Source organism: Puma concolor, chromosome D1 (genome assembly GCF_028749965.1).
Source record: "Puma concolor isolate L17-30 chromosome D1, mPumCon1.1.hap2, whole genome shotgun sequence".
Classification (NCBI taxonomy): domain Eukaryota; kingdom Metazoa; phylum Chordata; class Mammalia; order Carnivora; family Felidae; genus Puma; species Puma concolor.
Window position 1 is genome coordinate 53,528,528 of NC_141676.1, and position 16,950 is coordinate 53,545,477.

The following is a 16,950-nucleotide window of genomic DNA, read 5'->3' on the forward strand; positions in this document are numbered from 1 at the left end:
AATGCCTACCCAAAGCCACCCAGTTAAAAACAGATAAATAAATAAATAGTCATCCATGATGTCTCTTGCCACTTTGTGGCTAAATCATACCTTATGGCTCTTTCTTATTTCAGAGCAGATACCCTCTCTTTATTTGCATTACCTCTATCCAAATTCCAGTTCTTCTCGAATCATAGATACCTGAAGATTAACTTTGTGCTTCACTAATTTTCTACCTCCTATCGTTTCTATTTTTTGTGTGTGTGTGTTTATTTCTTTTTGATAGAGAGAGAGAGAGAGAGAGAGAGAGAGAGCAAGCAGGGGAGAGGCAGAGAGGGGGACAGAGGATCTGAAGCAGGCTCTGTGCTACCAATGGATTCAAACTCACCAACCATGAGATCATGACCTGAGCCGAAGTTGGGCGCTTAACTTACTGAGCCACCAGGACACCCCTATCTCCTATCCTTTCTAAATGCTAGTGTGAGATAATACTTTCTAAAAATCCACACACTCATTTTACTCACCACTTCATATACTTTAGTACTACTCAATTTTCTATTCAATAAACTTCAGACCACTGAATGCATCTTTTAATCTTTCTAAATTATGACTTCAATTGTTAAGTAACATTATTTCTTTGTATTGTCTGTGTTTTTTTTTTTACTAATTTCTTTGTTGAAAAATATTCCCTCTTGCAATTTTCATTTGTTCCACAACATTTTTTTTAACTCCTGGATGGGCTAGCCAGATGACATAGTATTAAATTTGTCAGTTCAAGAATGAGGGTGTATCGGGGCACCTGGGTGGCTCAGTCAGTTAAGTGCCTCACTTCTGCTCAGGTCATGATCTCACAGTTCATGAGTTTGAGCCCTGCATCAGGCTCTGTGCTGACAGCTCAGAGTCTGGAATCTGCTTCAGATTCTGTGTCTCCCTCTCTCTCTGCCTCTCCCCCACTTGCACTCTGTTTCTCTCTGAAAAAATAAACATTAAAAAACAATCTTTAAAAAAAAGAATGAGGGTGTATTATATTGAAGGTTAGGCTTATAAGGAACTTTATAGAATCAGGAATTTGAGAGAACAGAAAAGGAAAAAATAAAACACCAAAAAATCTAGTCTAATTCCCATATTTTGCTTGCATATGCTTTAGTAAAAACTGTACTATTTATTTTTAAGCAGTACTTTATTAATTATAGAAACTTGTTGCAGTTTACTTAATACCTGTACTTGGTTATGTGATCTCTAATTGAACATCTCTGTCAGAGAAATCTTATTATTGCCTGAAAGAGATCTAGAACACCAGTTTTAACACAAAGTTATTTCAGTGAATCAATGTTTTCCTCCTTTAAATTTATTCTTGTATGTAATATTCTATGCCAGAGGTCAACAGAGAGTATCATTGCAAGTACACATTCAGACACACAGAAGTGTACGTACCTCCAACAATTACAGGCAGTATTTTTTCTGATATATATCTCACATATATCTATATCTATGTCTATATCTATATCATCTCTATCTCTATCTCTATCTATATCATCTTATATCTATATATATCATCTATAGTTATAGCTATAGTTATAGCTATAGATATAGAGAGAAAATTAATTTTGGTGAAAGAAATTTATTAATTTTATCATAAATTTTAGTCCTTTCAGACCCTGTAATTTCATGACTTGAATGAATTACCTCTCATCAATCTTGTTTTAACAAAGAGACCCTCTACCCATTCCTGGATCTACTTGGTCCTGATGCCATAAATGACTGGGTTGAGGGCAGGGGGTGTGACTACATAGAGGTTAGCCAGGAGGATATGGATATACTCGGGGATGTCATGACCAAAGCGGTGAGTGAGGAAAGAGAAGAGAGCTGGACCAAAGAAGACCAAGATAACACAAATATGGGAGCTACAGGTATTCAGAGCTTTCAGGCGGGCATCTTGGGAAGGGAGGTGGAAGAGAGCATATAAGATCCTGTGCTCCCATGTGCTCACAATAGGTATGAGGGATGATTCTGTGTCCACAGTAAGGCAGCCTCAGGAGGAGAAAAATGATGGGAACAATCATGCATAAGCTTCTTAGTACCACTATCACAGCAATTACACCAATCACTCTGTTGGTAAGAATCATGCTGTACCTGAGGGGGTTGCAAATAGCCACATAATGATCAAAACCCATGGCAAGAAGTACAATGCTCTCCATGACTGTAAAAAAGTGGATAAAAAACACTTGAGCAACACAGCACCCAAAGCACAGCTCCTGAAGGCTGAACCAGAAGATCCCTAGCATCTTGGGGATGGTAGTAGTAGAGAGACTTGGGCCAATCACTGACAGCATGGCCAGAAAGTAGAACATAGGTTGGTGAAGGCTATGATCAACCCAGATAACAAACAGAATGATAACATTTCCAACAAGAGCAATCAGATACACAGCACAGAAGAGAAATACAAGCCAGATTTGTGCAACTTCCAACCCTGGAATCCCCAGCAATAGGAATGAAGAAGGATGGGATTCAGTGACATTGGGAGAAGACATTCTCCAGCAGGCTGACGATGGTGTGATTTTTAAAAGTTGTTGGTGGTTCCCACTGGACAATTCATCCACAGTTAACTGAGATCTACAAAAATTAAAAATAAAAACATTCCTTAACAAAGGATTCATAATGGGAACAAATTTTTCTAAAGGCCTTTGATTCTTTACCCCTTTTCAGCTCTCCATAAATAATCCCAGTATCACTCCTGACCTGCAGCATAAGTGTTAAAGAATGTAGAAGCTAACATTGTGTGTTTCCTAAAATTATGGGTTCAGAGGAATTAAATGCATTAATTTTCCTCTTCCTGAAGAAATAAATACTATTAGGAGATAATAAAATTGATCATAATAATAGCCGGCACAATAATCATGGTTATCATTAATTGAGTACCTACAATTTCTCAGACATTGTTGTTGTCATTATTTGCATACACTATCTCATTTAGTTCTCCCCCCACAATTCTGTGACACAAGTTCTCGTTTATGGAAGAGAGAGGTTTTGATAAGCTCATTAACTTCCCGTTGCTAATAAGCAGCAGAATCAAGATGTGAAATTAAGAGAAACTAAGTTTTGTGACACTGATATGGACCTGTGTTTGCAAACTTATTAGTGAAAGTAATGAAAGGATAGAGAGAGAGAAAGATAAGGGGTGGAGAAATAAAGGACCTAGAATAACCAAACTACCTCAAAGAAGAATAAATCTGGAAGATTTTCATTACCAAATGTTGAGATTTTCTATAAAACTGATGATTATGGCAGCGTTGCTATTTAAAAAAAAAAAAGAAAGAAAGAAAAAGAGACAATGGAACAGAACTGAGAATCTAGAAGGAGATCCACATAATTCTTAGGGTATGCCCAAGTAGCAATTTTAAGATATGTTGGCAAGGGGCAATGATAATCTGTGAAGTTTCTTCCCCATATAAAGATCTTTCTGAAGAACCTGTTGACTTCTGTAACTGGTGAGAGGGAAATGTGACATCAGATCTGATTTGCTTCCTGGAGCTGACCAAACCACAAATTTGAGGGCACAGTTCTTGATACTGTTCTCACGTCTGACATCAACTGCAAGTTCAGGAAGTTTCCCATACTACCTCCAGGTTCACTAATCTACTAGAACGACTCACAGAACTCACTGAAAGCTATTATACTCATGGTTACAGTTTACTATAGGGAAAGATTAAAATCATAAATCAGACAAAGGAAGAGATGCTGATGGTAGAATGTGAGGTTTGTAAATGTGAAGCATCCATTGTCCTCCCTCATGGAGTCAGAATGAGTTACCCTCCTGGAATTAATGTGTGACAATATGCATAGTTATATTGCCAACCACGGAGGCTCACCTGAGCTTTGGTGTCCAAATTTATGTATATATGATTGATTGATTGCACACATGGTTGAACTCAATCTCCAGATTGGTTGGTGCCACATGACCCAAAGTTCTCACCCTAAGTTATATCGTTGGTATTTATAGTGTGGTCAGCCCTTACACTGAGATAGAGTTTGACCACCCCTCATCCTAAACTCCTATCAGATATGACAGATAACTTCCTAGAAGCCAAAAACAAAGGCCAGACCTCTTTTTGGGTAAGGCAAAATCCCTCACTATACATCTATTCATTTAGTTCCAAAGACATTTTTTGTTATTGTAACAAGCTATGCTTTTCACCTCTTGGCTTATCTTGGCTCATGGCATCAACCATGAATTTCGGTCTCCCAATAATCACGTTTGAATTCAGTTTAATCCTTTCGAAATATAAAGCATGGAGAGAGACCAACAACTGATTACAATATTGTGTCCTTTTTTTATATCAAGGGTATTGAATGTGTAGAATCAGTTCAATTATAAAGGAGTTCAAACTCATTACTCTCTCCTTTTTTGCCTACTATGGCTTTTTTTTTAAACTTTGTGTCTCACTCACTATCAAAGCAGTATGGGAAAAGAAGCAGAAGTAGACACCATGTAATATCACTTCATTGTGGCATGGGATAGAGTCCTGATTCTATTCTTGCTGGCCTTCTGACCTTATGTAAGTCACACATATTCTGTATTTCAGTTTCATCCAGAAATAAACATAGTACTATCTATCTCAGATTATTATTGGATTGAGTAGATGAGGGTATATATGCCTGAAATATTACAGGTGCAGATATTTCCTCTCCAATCTTAGTCTTCCTCCTACCTTTCTCCAGACCAGTGATCTGTACCATTCCCAGTCCCAATACTCTAGGTCTTAACTCAATTTCTGTGAAGCCAAATTCCAATCTTAAGCACACATTGCAGACGCATTGATCATAAACACTTACCACGTTCCCTATGTTCCATCTTAGGAAGTTATTTGGCAACTGTGAATTTAATTACTGAAATTATGTACTTATACACCCTCAATATGCCCTAAGAGATGTTTATAAATTGTCCTTGTGTGTGTGTGTTGAGGGGATTTATAATGAAGTCTCCAGGTGCCAGAGAGTCTCAGACATTGGAATTAAAATGAATAGGAATTCCCTTTTGTCATTAAACTTGCTGAAGAGAAGCTCTAGGGAAATCCCCATGAACCTTGCTGTCTGCTATTTGGTCGATTGTCAGTTCTTGTTATTTCACATAAAATATACAACAGGTAGTATTTTACTTTATTTTTCTCCTTCCTTTTTCCTTATTCTCTGTTTTCAGTCTTTGAAATGCTTGGACTAAGTCTTTGGGCTTTTTGGGGTATCTATATTACCAGCAATTTTTTTAAATTATAAAATAATTTATAATGGTATAATTCGGTCTTTCTCATTTGGACTTTGGATTCTCTAACACCAGATCGCACTTTGAGAAGTACCGGGTATAGCAGTTTCCCAAAAATAAAAAAAGGAGCTATTTGAAAAAAAAAATGGAAGAAAATATCAAGCAGATAAGCATACACTACTAGGTGAAAGACTATAAGGTCCTTCAAAGAACTCACATTATTACAAAAGTTAAAGGTACACATAATATCACCCACAATTCATCTCAGAACAATAACATGTATTGAGAGTTACTCAATTACCCTCTGGAAAGAGCAGAATCTCTCAAGTTTGCAATCAACCACTCCTGCTATTACCTCCAGCACACCAGTTAAGGTTCTCTTCATTTCCTATGACCTTGATAAAGAAAAGATCATAAAGAGAGTGAGATACCTACGTCTCAACAGGAATTCAATGACACTTGCTGGGAGAATGACTTCCATCAATGACACCCACTTCCATCCCCCCTTGTTTCACCTGCTAGGAATCCCAGGACTGGAAACTGTACATATCTGGATTGCTTTCCCATTCTGCATTGTGTACCTGATTGCCCTTGTGGGGAACATCACCATTCTCTTTGTGATCAAGACTGAACACAGTCTCCACCAGCCCATGTTCTACTTCCTGGCCATGTTGTCTATGATCGATCTGGGTCTGTCCACGTCCACCATCCCCAAAATGCTGGGCATCTTCTGGTTCAACCAACAGGAGATCAGCTTTGGGGGCTGCCTTGCCCAGATGTTCTTTATCCACATGTTCACAGGAATGGAGACTGTTCTCCTGGTGGCCATGGCTTATGACCGCTTTGTTGCCATCTGCAACCCTCTCCAGTACACCATGATCCTCACCAATAAAACCATCAGCATCCTAGCTTCTCTTGTTGTTGGAAGAAATTTAATTCTTGTGACTCCATTCGTGTTTCTCATTCTGAGGTTGCCCTTCTGTGGGCATCACATCATCCCTCATACGTACTGTGAGCACATGGGTCTTGCCCGGTTGGCCTGTGCACCCATCAAGGTCAACATTATCTATGGGCTCATGGTGATTTCTAATATCATTGTGGATGTGATCCTGATTGCCTCCTCCTATGTGCTTATCCTTCGAGCTGTTTTCCGCCTTCCTTCTCGGGATGCCCGGCTAAAGGCTCTCAATACCTGTGGTTCTCATGTCTGTGTCATGCTGTGCTTTTACACGCCAGCTTTTTTTTCTTTCATGACACACCGTTTTGGCAGAAACATTCCCCGCTATATCCACATTCTTCTGGCTAATCTTTATGTGGTTGTCCCACCGGCCCTTAATCCGGTCATCTATGGAGTCAGGACCAAACACATCCGAGAGAGAGTTGTGAAGATATTTGTACAGAAATAATAGTTCTGTGTCAACATTTGGAAAATATATCCACATACCACCCACATTTTAATCATCTGAGCTCTGCTTCAAATTTCCTATTAGAGTAGATAGCAGTAGCCAGATTTTTATTTTTTATTGGAATTCATTTAGAGTTGACAGGTAACTTTGCTGTCTGCTCTACCCACCCACCCCATGTAACTGGACGAAGGGAAAGCACTGATGGAAAAGGAAGATGTCCTGGAGGCAGCAGTGGTTTGGGAGTAGAATGGCTGGTGGGAAAAGATGAGAACACTCCCCATTTTTCCATGTGTCTTCTCTTTAGGTACGTTTAGACCCTGAAGGAACACTGATTCAACAATCTCACTTTGTAGATGAGGAAAATAAGGTATAAGCCATGGCTTGGTGACAGTGTCTAAACTAGTGCATCTGTTCCACAGATTTATATTCTGTATATTAATCCTCAAGTTTTGTCTTCCTTCTCTAGAGTCATTACTCATTTTCATTTTAATGGTTCCCCTGTCTTGTTCTTACTGTCATTTTTGTTCCCTTTCTTCTTTTTAACCCAATTCCTTCAATTTCAATTTTTCTCTTTCTCTGTCTTTCTCTACCTCTCTATCTGTTTCTCTCTTTCTCCTCCTTACTATTTACCCAATAAATTCAGTCTCTGTGAATTGGCTAATGTAAAAGACTACAGTTTAGGATTAGGTATACATGACATTATTTCCTCACTTACAGCAAAGTCATTTTAGATGTGAATAATTATATGTGTTCTGTTTCTAGTTCCAATTGAATTGTGCCTAAAATTTCCCTTGTTTGCTATATATACTGTTTCCCTTCAAAATTTAGAAAATTTTGAAAAGGAAATTAGAATAATCTATGGTTTAAGCACAAAGCCAATCTTGATATCAAGTCCAGAATAATCTGAATATAATTTATTAATAATGCAGATTTCCAATATGTAGTCCCATTTTCAAACTCCAGATATATCTAGAGAATATATTTTACTTTCCTTTATCAGGGTTTTATAGCTTTTAATATACAAATCTTGCACTTTCTTGGTTAAATTTATTCCTAAATATGTATGTTCTTATTTTTCGAGGCTATTGTAAATGGAATTTTTCTCAACTCTCTTTTTGATTATTCACTGGTGGAATTTAAATATATCTAATTTCTGTATGTTGACATTGTATTGTGTGACTTTGTTGAATTCATTTATTAGTTCTAATGGATGTTTTGTATATTCTTTATAATTTTCTTTATATAAGATTATATCATTTACAAACATATATAGTTTACTCCTTTTCTTTTTTTTAAGTTTATTTATTTATTTGAAAGAGAGAGAGAGAGAGAGAGAGAGAGAGAGAGAGAGATTCCCTCCTTCTTTTCATATTTGAATGACTTTGTCTTGCCAAATTGCTCTAGTTAGAACTTCCAGTAAATTTTTAGACAGCAATGTTGAAAGCAGGCATTCTTTTCATGTGTATGATCTTAGAGAGATTATTTTCAATCTTTCACCATTGACTATGATATGAACTGCAGTTTTTGTTTGTTTGTTTTTCCCATGAATGCCCTTTATAATGTCGAGGAAGTTTTCTTATACTCTAAATTTGTAAAATGTTTTTGTTATGAAAGCTTTTTAGGTTTTGTCAAATGTTCTTTCTGCATTAATTAAGAGGGTTATGTGGTTTTTCCCCTTGATTTCATTAATGTTATGTGATATTTTGATTGTTTCTCTTATCTTGAACCACCTTGCATTTCTGGGATAAACTACATTTGGTCATGCTATATAATTTGTTTTTACTATGCTGTTGGATTTGATTTGTTCATAGATTGTTGAAGACTTTTTTATCTGTACTCAGTGAGATATTTTTCTGTAGTTTTTTAAATTGAAAATATGTGCATTCTGCAATGTAGCAACCCCACCCCGTGTGTGTGTGTGTGTGTGTGTGTGTGTGTGTGTGTGACAGAAAGATGAGAGAAATGACTTCTGGAGTACACCAGATATTTTCTAATAGAATGAACTGCATTCTGTATTTTTTTAAGATTTTTTTTTTAAAGAAAGAGAGAGTGCGAGCAGCAGAGGGGCAGAGAGAGAGGGGGAGAGAGAATCCCAAGTAGGCTCCATGCTCCCAGGGCAGAGCCAGATGCAGGGCTTGAACTCACAAAACTGTGAGATCATGACCTGAGCAGAGATCAAGAGCCAGATGCCCAACCGACTGAGCCACCCCGACACCCCACATTCTTCATTTTGATATTATTTCCTCAATATTCATCAAAGATGACAGATTAGGGATTTCTCAGGTCTTTCCTGGGGATGTGTGTAGTCATGTACATGTATGTGTCTTTATAGTTAAGAAATATTTCAGAACTTTGAAAAACTCTGTATGGTCAATTCATTTTCCAATTTTTTCTTTTAACTTTTTTGGTCAGCCTTTTATTAGCTCTAATAATATTATTGCTTCAGGAAGCTGCAATCTTAGACAATTTCTATTACTTGTTTTTGACTAATAGGGAAGAGGCTGTTCACAGTAAGTGAGTTTTGAGTCAGGACAAATAAAGATGCATCCTGTGAGGGGTTATTTTCTGGTACCTGCCAGACAGGTCAAATAATTAGAATCCTCTGGGAATGGATCTCCAAGACACTCTATGTCCCCATCCCAGGGGGTGTGGGGTTGTAAGAAAAATATAAATACTTTCCATTCATAGGTATTTCCATAATAAGTGACATGTCCCAAGAAGATGCCAAGGAACATTTTGTAGAGATTTAGAGACCAATGTAAGTCATATCATGATTAAATTGTGAAAAATACCAAAAGGGATGGGGAAAGAGTTGATGGCAGGCAAGGTAGTATGGAGAGATGGAGGACAGATGAACATGAAAACAAGATCAAGAGAGAATGCACGCTCATACTCCTAACCTCTTGAGGGTACACCTTTACGGCATGCACTTGTACTTATGACCATGCAAAATCTCACACACAAAACTAAAGAGTGAGATGTGGAAGGAGATGCACAAATGTATCTGGTGTCAGTTTACCGATTGTTTCTGACTCTTCTGACTATTTATACAGCTGCATGAATGTGAGTATCAGGAGGGCAAGGACTTGCTTTCTCTATTTCTAGAACTGTGTCAGGTATTGTAAACGTGACTAATAAATTCTTTTTAATTAATCAATTTGGGAGTAAATGAATCATGAAGCATGGCCATGAAATGTAGATTTTTTTTTTAAATAAGACCTATGGTGATGAAGCGTCTGAGGAAGGGAATAAGGTTGCATAAAAGTGAAAAGGTCATGATACTGCAAGATTAGGCAAGCATGAGGAGGTGTCCATCATTTCTTCTCCTTCTGCTGGCAGTTCCAGAAATGGGAATGTGGATATTGGGGTGTGGTGGAGGTTAGTGGAGTAAAGTAGACTAAGAGGATGGCACATGGAGGAAATGATTGTTGGTTAGACAGATGTAATCCCATGTATCACCTTAGAAGTAACAGGTCAAATGAAGGGCTACGACCCAGTCTTATTTCTAAACCCATCAGATTGGAGGATATGTGAATAGATGATGAAATAATTACAGAATGATGAAGTAATTGGTTGCTTTGATCAGTGTTTACAGACTGAAAATGAGTTTTTCTCAGAAGCACCAATTTGCAAGACTTCCTAGAAAATCTACAGAACTAAGTGGGACACGTTGATTTTCTAGGGATGTAGCCCTATTTTATATTCTAAGTTTCTGCTATATGGAGCCCCAAGAGTGACCAAGACATGAAACTATTAACAGTCTGTTTGTCAATCTAGTGAATTTCTAGATAAAATCATCAAGACGGTAACAGATTCCTTTTTCATGCCCTGACTGGCCACCATACTTTTATTTTCAGTTTGTTCTTTCTCTTCATTCTATATAGATTAAATTTTTTTCCTTCTTTGGCTGAAAATTGTTCTGTGAATCTTAGCATCAGTTGAACCTCCTTCATGGCATTTTTCTTGATCTACCTCCATACCTACAACATTCTCTATATATTTCTAACATAGCACTTGCAATACAATTTTTTAATTTCATTTTTGGAATTTTATCTCCCTTTCCATTTAATGGCCTCCTTGAGAGTATGTGACAAGTTTTCTTTGAACTTGTATTCAAATTTCCTAATCAATGCTGGTGCACAGAGGACCTCATAAATATTTGATGGAATAAATTGTGAAGAGAACCTCTCCACTTACCTTGCATATTCTTCACTAATGAAAGGCAAAAACTATCTCTGATAGTTTCACATTACAAAATTGAGAACTTCAGTTGTCTCCTCTCCGGCCCTAGCAGACCAGGTTTAGCTACACATGTGCACACACACAGACATATATTTCCTGAGACAATTTCTCCAATTACAAAATTATCTCTCATTTTTTTTTGCTATCCTTCATAGGTTTCAAATGGGCACAGTTAGCAAGTCATTTGTCTTGTTATGGATTTTAAGTAGGATGTACTGACCTTTATATGTATTTATCTTTAATGGATGCCTGTCAGCTCTTATTCCAACAACCAAGTATTCCAAAAGTTGAATCTAAGCTTTCTGCATGTGACAATCACTGTCACATTTTCTTTATGACTAGCTTTTCTCAAATAAACTGTGCAGTAACGGACTTCTCCCTTATTTGTTTTAAATTTTTAGTTTCTATAAATAAGTTCAGAATTCCCACATATTCTGGATAAATGCTGTAAAACAAAATCACTTGATACTTTTTCTTCCGATATTACTTTAAAGGAGACACCCATAAAAACCTGAGAGCTAAGATAGAATCTTGGTAGGAACTGAATTCTAGGATGTCTAAGATGCTCCTGCCCTGTCTCCATGGATACAAGACAGAGATATATTTGAAAGCTGTCTAGCCCCAAATATCTAGTCTCCCCTCCCCCAGCTGGCCTATACCTGGACAGTTTATTTACTGTATATGTTTACTTATGTACTCTCCAGATGATAAATTTACCTAGATTAAAATAATCTCTCAATTCATCTTTCATCATAACTGCAAAATACTGTCAAATATCTCCCCTTCTTAGTCATTATCTATTTTTCAAATCTTATAGGTAAATTTTTTAAAAACTAAATTATGATAGAATTGAGTATTTATTTTATAAAATAAGACATTGAAAGTGTTTTCTGTCCCGTCTCTTTTTAATTAATTCATCTGTTTACAAATGTTTAAATTGAGAACTTTCATATGGCAGTTTGTTCATGCATATGAATAAACAAAGATAAATAATTTCTTCTGCTCTAAGAGTCACATATCTAGTATTTGCAAGAACCTATAAAAATGTATAAACACACATATGCACACATGCACACATACACACAGGATTTTTTAAATTTAATTTAATTTTTTAAAATTTGCATCCAAATTAGTTAGCATATAGTGCAACAATGACTTCAGGAGTAGATTCTTTAGTGCCCCTTATACATTTAGCCCGCCCCCCCCACCCCCTCCACACATACACACAGGATTATGCACACTACATTTCAGGAATTTTAGATTCCCTAACAGGGGAATAATTGAGATTACAAATACCAAAGAAAGCACTATGCACAGTAAGTAAAAATATGTGGAACACGATCAGATACATAGACTATGGAATTTTATCTTTCTCGTTTATTTCTGGCTACACTCCAGAGTTTGAATTTCAACTGTGCAGGAGATATTCTTCTGCCCTCTTGTCTTTATGTCTCTCTTTTTATTAGGTAGAGTGGCAGCAGATTAAGGCTGGTTTTGTTCCTGGTGCCAGATGATGTTCAGGAGAGGATAGCACACAGTAAGGAGTGTGTTTAATCTTCTTTCCTTTTTAAAATAATTGAAATATAATTGACATAAAGCATTGTGTGGGTTCACAGTGTACAGTGTGTTGATTTGATGCATTTATGTATTATAATATGGTAACCGCCATAGCTTTAGCTATCACTCCTACCACATCACATAATTATCAATTTATTGTTGGGGGTGAGAACATTTAAGATACAGTCTTTTGGCAATTTTGAAGTATATAATATGGTATTGTTAGCTAAAATAATTATTTAACTTCTTTCTGAAAAAGAGTAAGGGAAGATGAAAGTGCTTTTTGCATTTTACTAGGAATCTAGACAAAGGGAGAAGAGGAGAAGAATTCACTAATGAGAAGTCAATAATTGTCTCTGATGTGCACAAAGAATTGTGCAAACACTGCAGCAGAAAGAATGGCTATGCCTAATGACACCCAGTTCCATCCTTCTTCGTTCCTCCTCCTGGGTATCCCAGGGCTAGAAGATGTGCACGTCTGGATTGGATTTCCCTTTTTCTTTGTGTATCTTGTTGTACTCTTGGGGAACGCTGCTGTCCTGTTTGTAATCCAGACTGAGCATAGTCTCCATGAGCCCATGTACTACTTCCTGGCCATGTTGGACTCCATCGACCTGGGCTTGTCCACAGCCACCATCCCCAAAATGCTGGGCATCTTCTGGTTCAGCCTCAGGGATATATCTTTTGAAAGCTGCCTTTCCCAGATGTTCTTCATCCACTTCTTCACTGCCATGGAGAGCATTGTGTTGGTGGCCATGGCCTTTGACCGCTATGTTGCCATTTGTAAACCCCTTCGGTACACCATGATCCTCACCAGCAAAATCATCAGCCTCATTGCAGGCATGGCTATTCTGAGGAGCCTGTGCATGGTGGCTCCTCTGGTATTTCTCCTCCTGAGGCTGCCCTTCTGTGGGCACTACATCATCCCTCATACCTACTGTGAACACATGGGCATTGCTCGCCTGGCCTGTTCCAGCATCAAAGTCAACATAATATTTGGTCTTGGGGATATGTCTATTTTATTATTGGATGTGCTCCTTATAATTCTCTCCTATGTCAGGATCCTCTATGCTGTCTTCTGCCTGCCTTCCTGGGAGGCCCGGTTCAAAGCTCTCAACACCTGTGGCTCTCACATTGGTGTTATCTTAGCCTTTTTCACACCAGCATTTTTCTCTTTCTTGACACACCGTTTTGGCCACAATATCCCCCAATATATCCACATCCTCTTAGCCAACCTATATGTGGTTGTTCCGCCAGCTCTCAATCCTGTAATCTATGGGGTCAGGACCAAGCAGATTAAGGAGCAGGTTTTGAGGATCTTTTTAAAAGACAGTTAACCATTGGTAGTCTTAGAATTACAGTTCATATTTGCTCCCTTTGCTTATTAAAAGGGGGTTATTGTCTAAAAAGAAGAGACGTAGCAAAGGTGAATATGAACAGTAATAACATTTCTTTCTCTATAATCTTTTGAGTTTAAAGATAATAAACTTATTGGTGATAATCTTACAATTTGTAATTATTACATCTCTTACACAGTGCTTATATTTATGCTATTTGATAATCAAGGTAGTTCTATAAAGTAGTTGCCATATTCACAAATTTTCAAATGAAAGTTTGATGCTTAGGATCGCTAAAAGATTCATCTGAAAATTCAACTATTTGTGAGAAGTAGATTATTAAGTCAGGTAGTTTTAGAATCATCAGAAGAAATATGAAGTCAACAGAGTGGAATTTGTTCAGGGATTTTAGATAATTTTGGTGACAGAATTCTTGAAATAATAACAATGACATTATTTAACTCATTAGGATATACTGTTCTAAATAATCTACTTACATTAACACACCTATTTCTTGTGTGAATTCTATGATGTGGCTATTGTTACTATTTGCATTTTCATATAAGTAAACTATGGATTAAAAAACTCTCCATAAAAAAATTATGATTGAGATTTTGGCTCCAGATATCTAGAGAAATAGTAGCCATGCATTTAGAAATGAAATAAAGAGAGGGGCGCCTGGGTGGCGCAGTTGGTTAAGCGTCCGACTTCAGCCAGGTTACGATCTCACCGTCTGTGAGTTCGAGCCCCGCATCAGGCTCTGGGCTGATGGCTCAGAGCCTGGAGCCTGTCTCCGATTCTGTGTCTCCCTCTCTCTCTGCCCCTCCCCCGTTCATGCTCTGTCTCTCTCTGTCCCAAAATAAATAAATAGACGTTGAAAAAAAATTAAAAAAAAAAAAAAAGAAATGAAATAAAGAGAGCAGGGATAATGGTGCATAACAATGAAAGATATATTTATTAAATGAATATTCATTAACTTCTACATGTGCTCAATTATATGTCACTGTTTGGTGATAGACAAATGGAAAGACAGAATCCTATGTCCTGAGAAAACAATGATGGGAGTTAGGCTATTAAGGCAAAAAACATTATGCTATAAGATTACATATTAACTTATATTTGGAAGGCTATTTTTAGAAACTTTGTAATAGTATTCAATAAATATCCCAAATGCTGGGCCAATATATTAAAGTTAGCCACACAAAACTAGAAATGTATTTGACCTTTTTTGAATTTCTAAAATAATGACATGGAAAATTATTGACCTAGTCAAAAAAAAACCTAGTTTTTTTGTTTGTTTGTTTTGTTTTGATTTTTAAGAAGAGGTTATTTGAAACTACATTCACGAGAGTCTGCCAGAGTTGTGTTCTCTTTTACTTCATTTAAGACCTCTGATTCTTCCTCAGTTTATGAGCATGGAAATTCGACTGCATGACCAGAAAGTGTCATAGAGAAATAAAAAAAAATTAGATACAGCCTTCTAAATCTTGTAGTTGATTCTATGGGGCGCCTGGGTGGCTCACTCGGTTGAGCGTCTGACTTCAGCCCAGGTCATGATCTCGCGGTCCATGAGTTCGAGCTCTGTGTAGGGCTCTGTGCTGACAGCTCAGAGCCTGGAGAGTGTTTCAGATTCTGTGTCTCCCTGTCTCTATGATCCTCCCCTGTTCATGCTCTGTCTCTTTCTGTCTCAAAAATAAATAAACGTTAAAAAAATATTTTAAATCTTGTAGTTAATTCTAGCAAAAATACTGTAAATAGGACAGCATAGATATTCAAATATAATATTGGTTAGCAATATTCATATACTACAGTTAAATGTTTTGTATTTAGAAAATCTAAGAGGCCAAGAGAGCACACCAGGGTAATTGAATAAGGAGACATCAGACAAACTAATTGTCAAGCTGATCAGTATATTCAAAGCCTCTGACTCTAAATAAGGTAACAAAGCTTTAGTCACCCAAATTCATAACAGAGGAGCTTATCTGTTGGTACTTTAACAAACAAAAATAATATCACATTCAGACATAAGTAAATGTAAAAATTAGTAACATTATTTACAGCAACTTGGACCTTTGGATGAAATAATCCCAGTAAGAAAAAAAAAATGTTCCTGAAGATTTTTGAGGAAGAATATATCACTTGCAAATATGGGTTTTAGTAACACAAGATAAAAATTAAAAATATCTGCTTGGCCCATCTAAGTTAGACATTAATGGTGTTTGGTGATATTTCCAGCTTTCCCATCAACTGTGAGATCCTGACCTGAGCCAGAGTCAAGAGTCAGACGATTAACTGACTGAGCCATCCAGCCGCCCCTATTAAGGTTTTATTTTAATTTCAGTATAGCTACAGTGTTATATTAGTTTCAGGTGCACAATGTAGTGATACAACACTTCCATACATCACCCTGTGCTCATCACAAGTGTACTCTTTAATCCCCATCACATATTTTACAGCTCACATCCAGCATAAAATGTCTAAATCAAGGGGGTATTTGATACCTCATTATTTTAAGGGATAAAGAATATGAAACTAGGGGAGCCTGGGTGGTTCAGTCCATTAAGTGTCCAACTTCAGCTCAGGTCATGATCTCACAGTTCATGAGTTTGAGCCCTGCTTTGGGCTCTGCACTGATGGTGCAGAGTCTGCTTGGGATTTTCTCTCTCTCTGCCCCTCTCCTGCTTGTGTGCTGTGCACACATTCTCTCTCTCTCTCTCTCTCTCTCTCTCTCTCTCTCTCTCTCAAAATAAATAGACATTAAAACGAATAAAACCTTAAAAAATAAAAAAAAATTGCTCTTTAAAAGACACTCTTTAGGGAAGGAGAAAATAAATTACAGAGTAGTAGAAAATATGTACAAAATGTATATGTCATGAAAGGCTTGTATCTAGAATACATAAAGAACTCTTAAAACTCAATAATAATAAAACAACCCAGTTTAAAAACTGGACAAATAATCTGAAGAGGCATTTCACCAAAGAAAATTATATGTATGGCAAATAAACCCATTAAAAGATGCTCAGCATCACTGGACTGCAGGGAAATGCACGATAAAACACTATGAGGCAGCATTAGAACCCATTTTGGTGGTTTAAAAAATGTTCAGAATGCCAGTTACTGGTGAGCACGTGGGCCATCCAACACTCTTATACATAGGGAGTATCAATGCTCT

The 16,950-nt window shown here is 37.1% G+C and overlaps 4 protein-coding genes across 4 annotated transcripts in view; 3 read left to right on the forward strand and 1 right to left on the reverse strand.

Annotated features, from left to right (window-relative positions):
- LOC147576692 (olfactory receptor 52L1) overlaps positions 1-16,950 on the forward strand; it is a 455,531-nt gene that overhangs the window by 419,747 nt on the left and 18,834 nt on the right. The gene's annotated exons all lie outside the window — the stretch shown is intronic.
- Positions 1,026-3,118, reverse strand: LOC112865193 (olfactory receptor 52E8-like). The gene is given in 2 exon segments (XM_025928229.2): positions 1,026-1,949; positions 1,951-3,118. Coding segments are annotated over 2 exon segments (921 nt in total). The 5' UTR covers positions 2,637-3,118; the 3' UTR covers positions 1,026-1,714.
- Positions 5,701-7,182, forward strand: LOC112865676 (olfactory receptor 52E4). Its single transcript, XM_086679411.1, has one exon. It carries the CDS (start codon positions 5,707-5,709, stop codon positions 6,640-6,642), a length of 936 nt encoding a protein of 311 aa, XP_086535537.1. The 5' UTR covers positions 5,701-5,706; the 3' UTR covers positions 6,643-7,182.
- On the forward strand, positions 12,815-13,778 carry LOC112865024 (olfactory receptor 52E8). The gene has a single exon (XM_025928072.2). It carries the CDS (start codon positions 12,840-12,842, stop codon positions 13,776-13,778), a length of 939 nt encoding a protein of 312 aa, XP_025783857.1. The 5' UTR covers positions 12,815-12,839.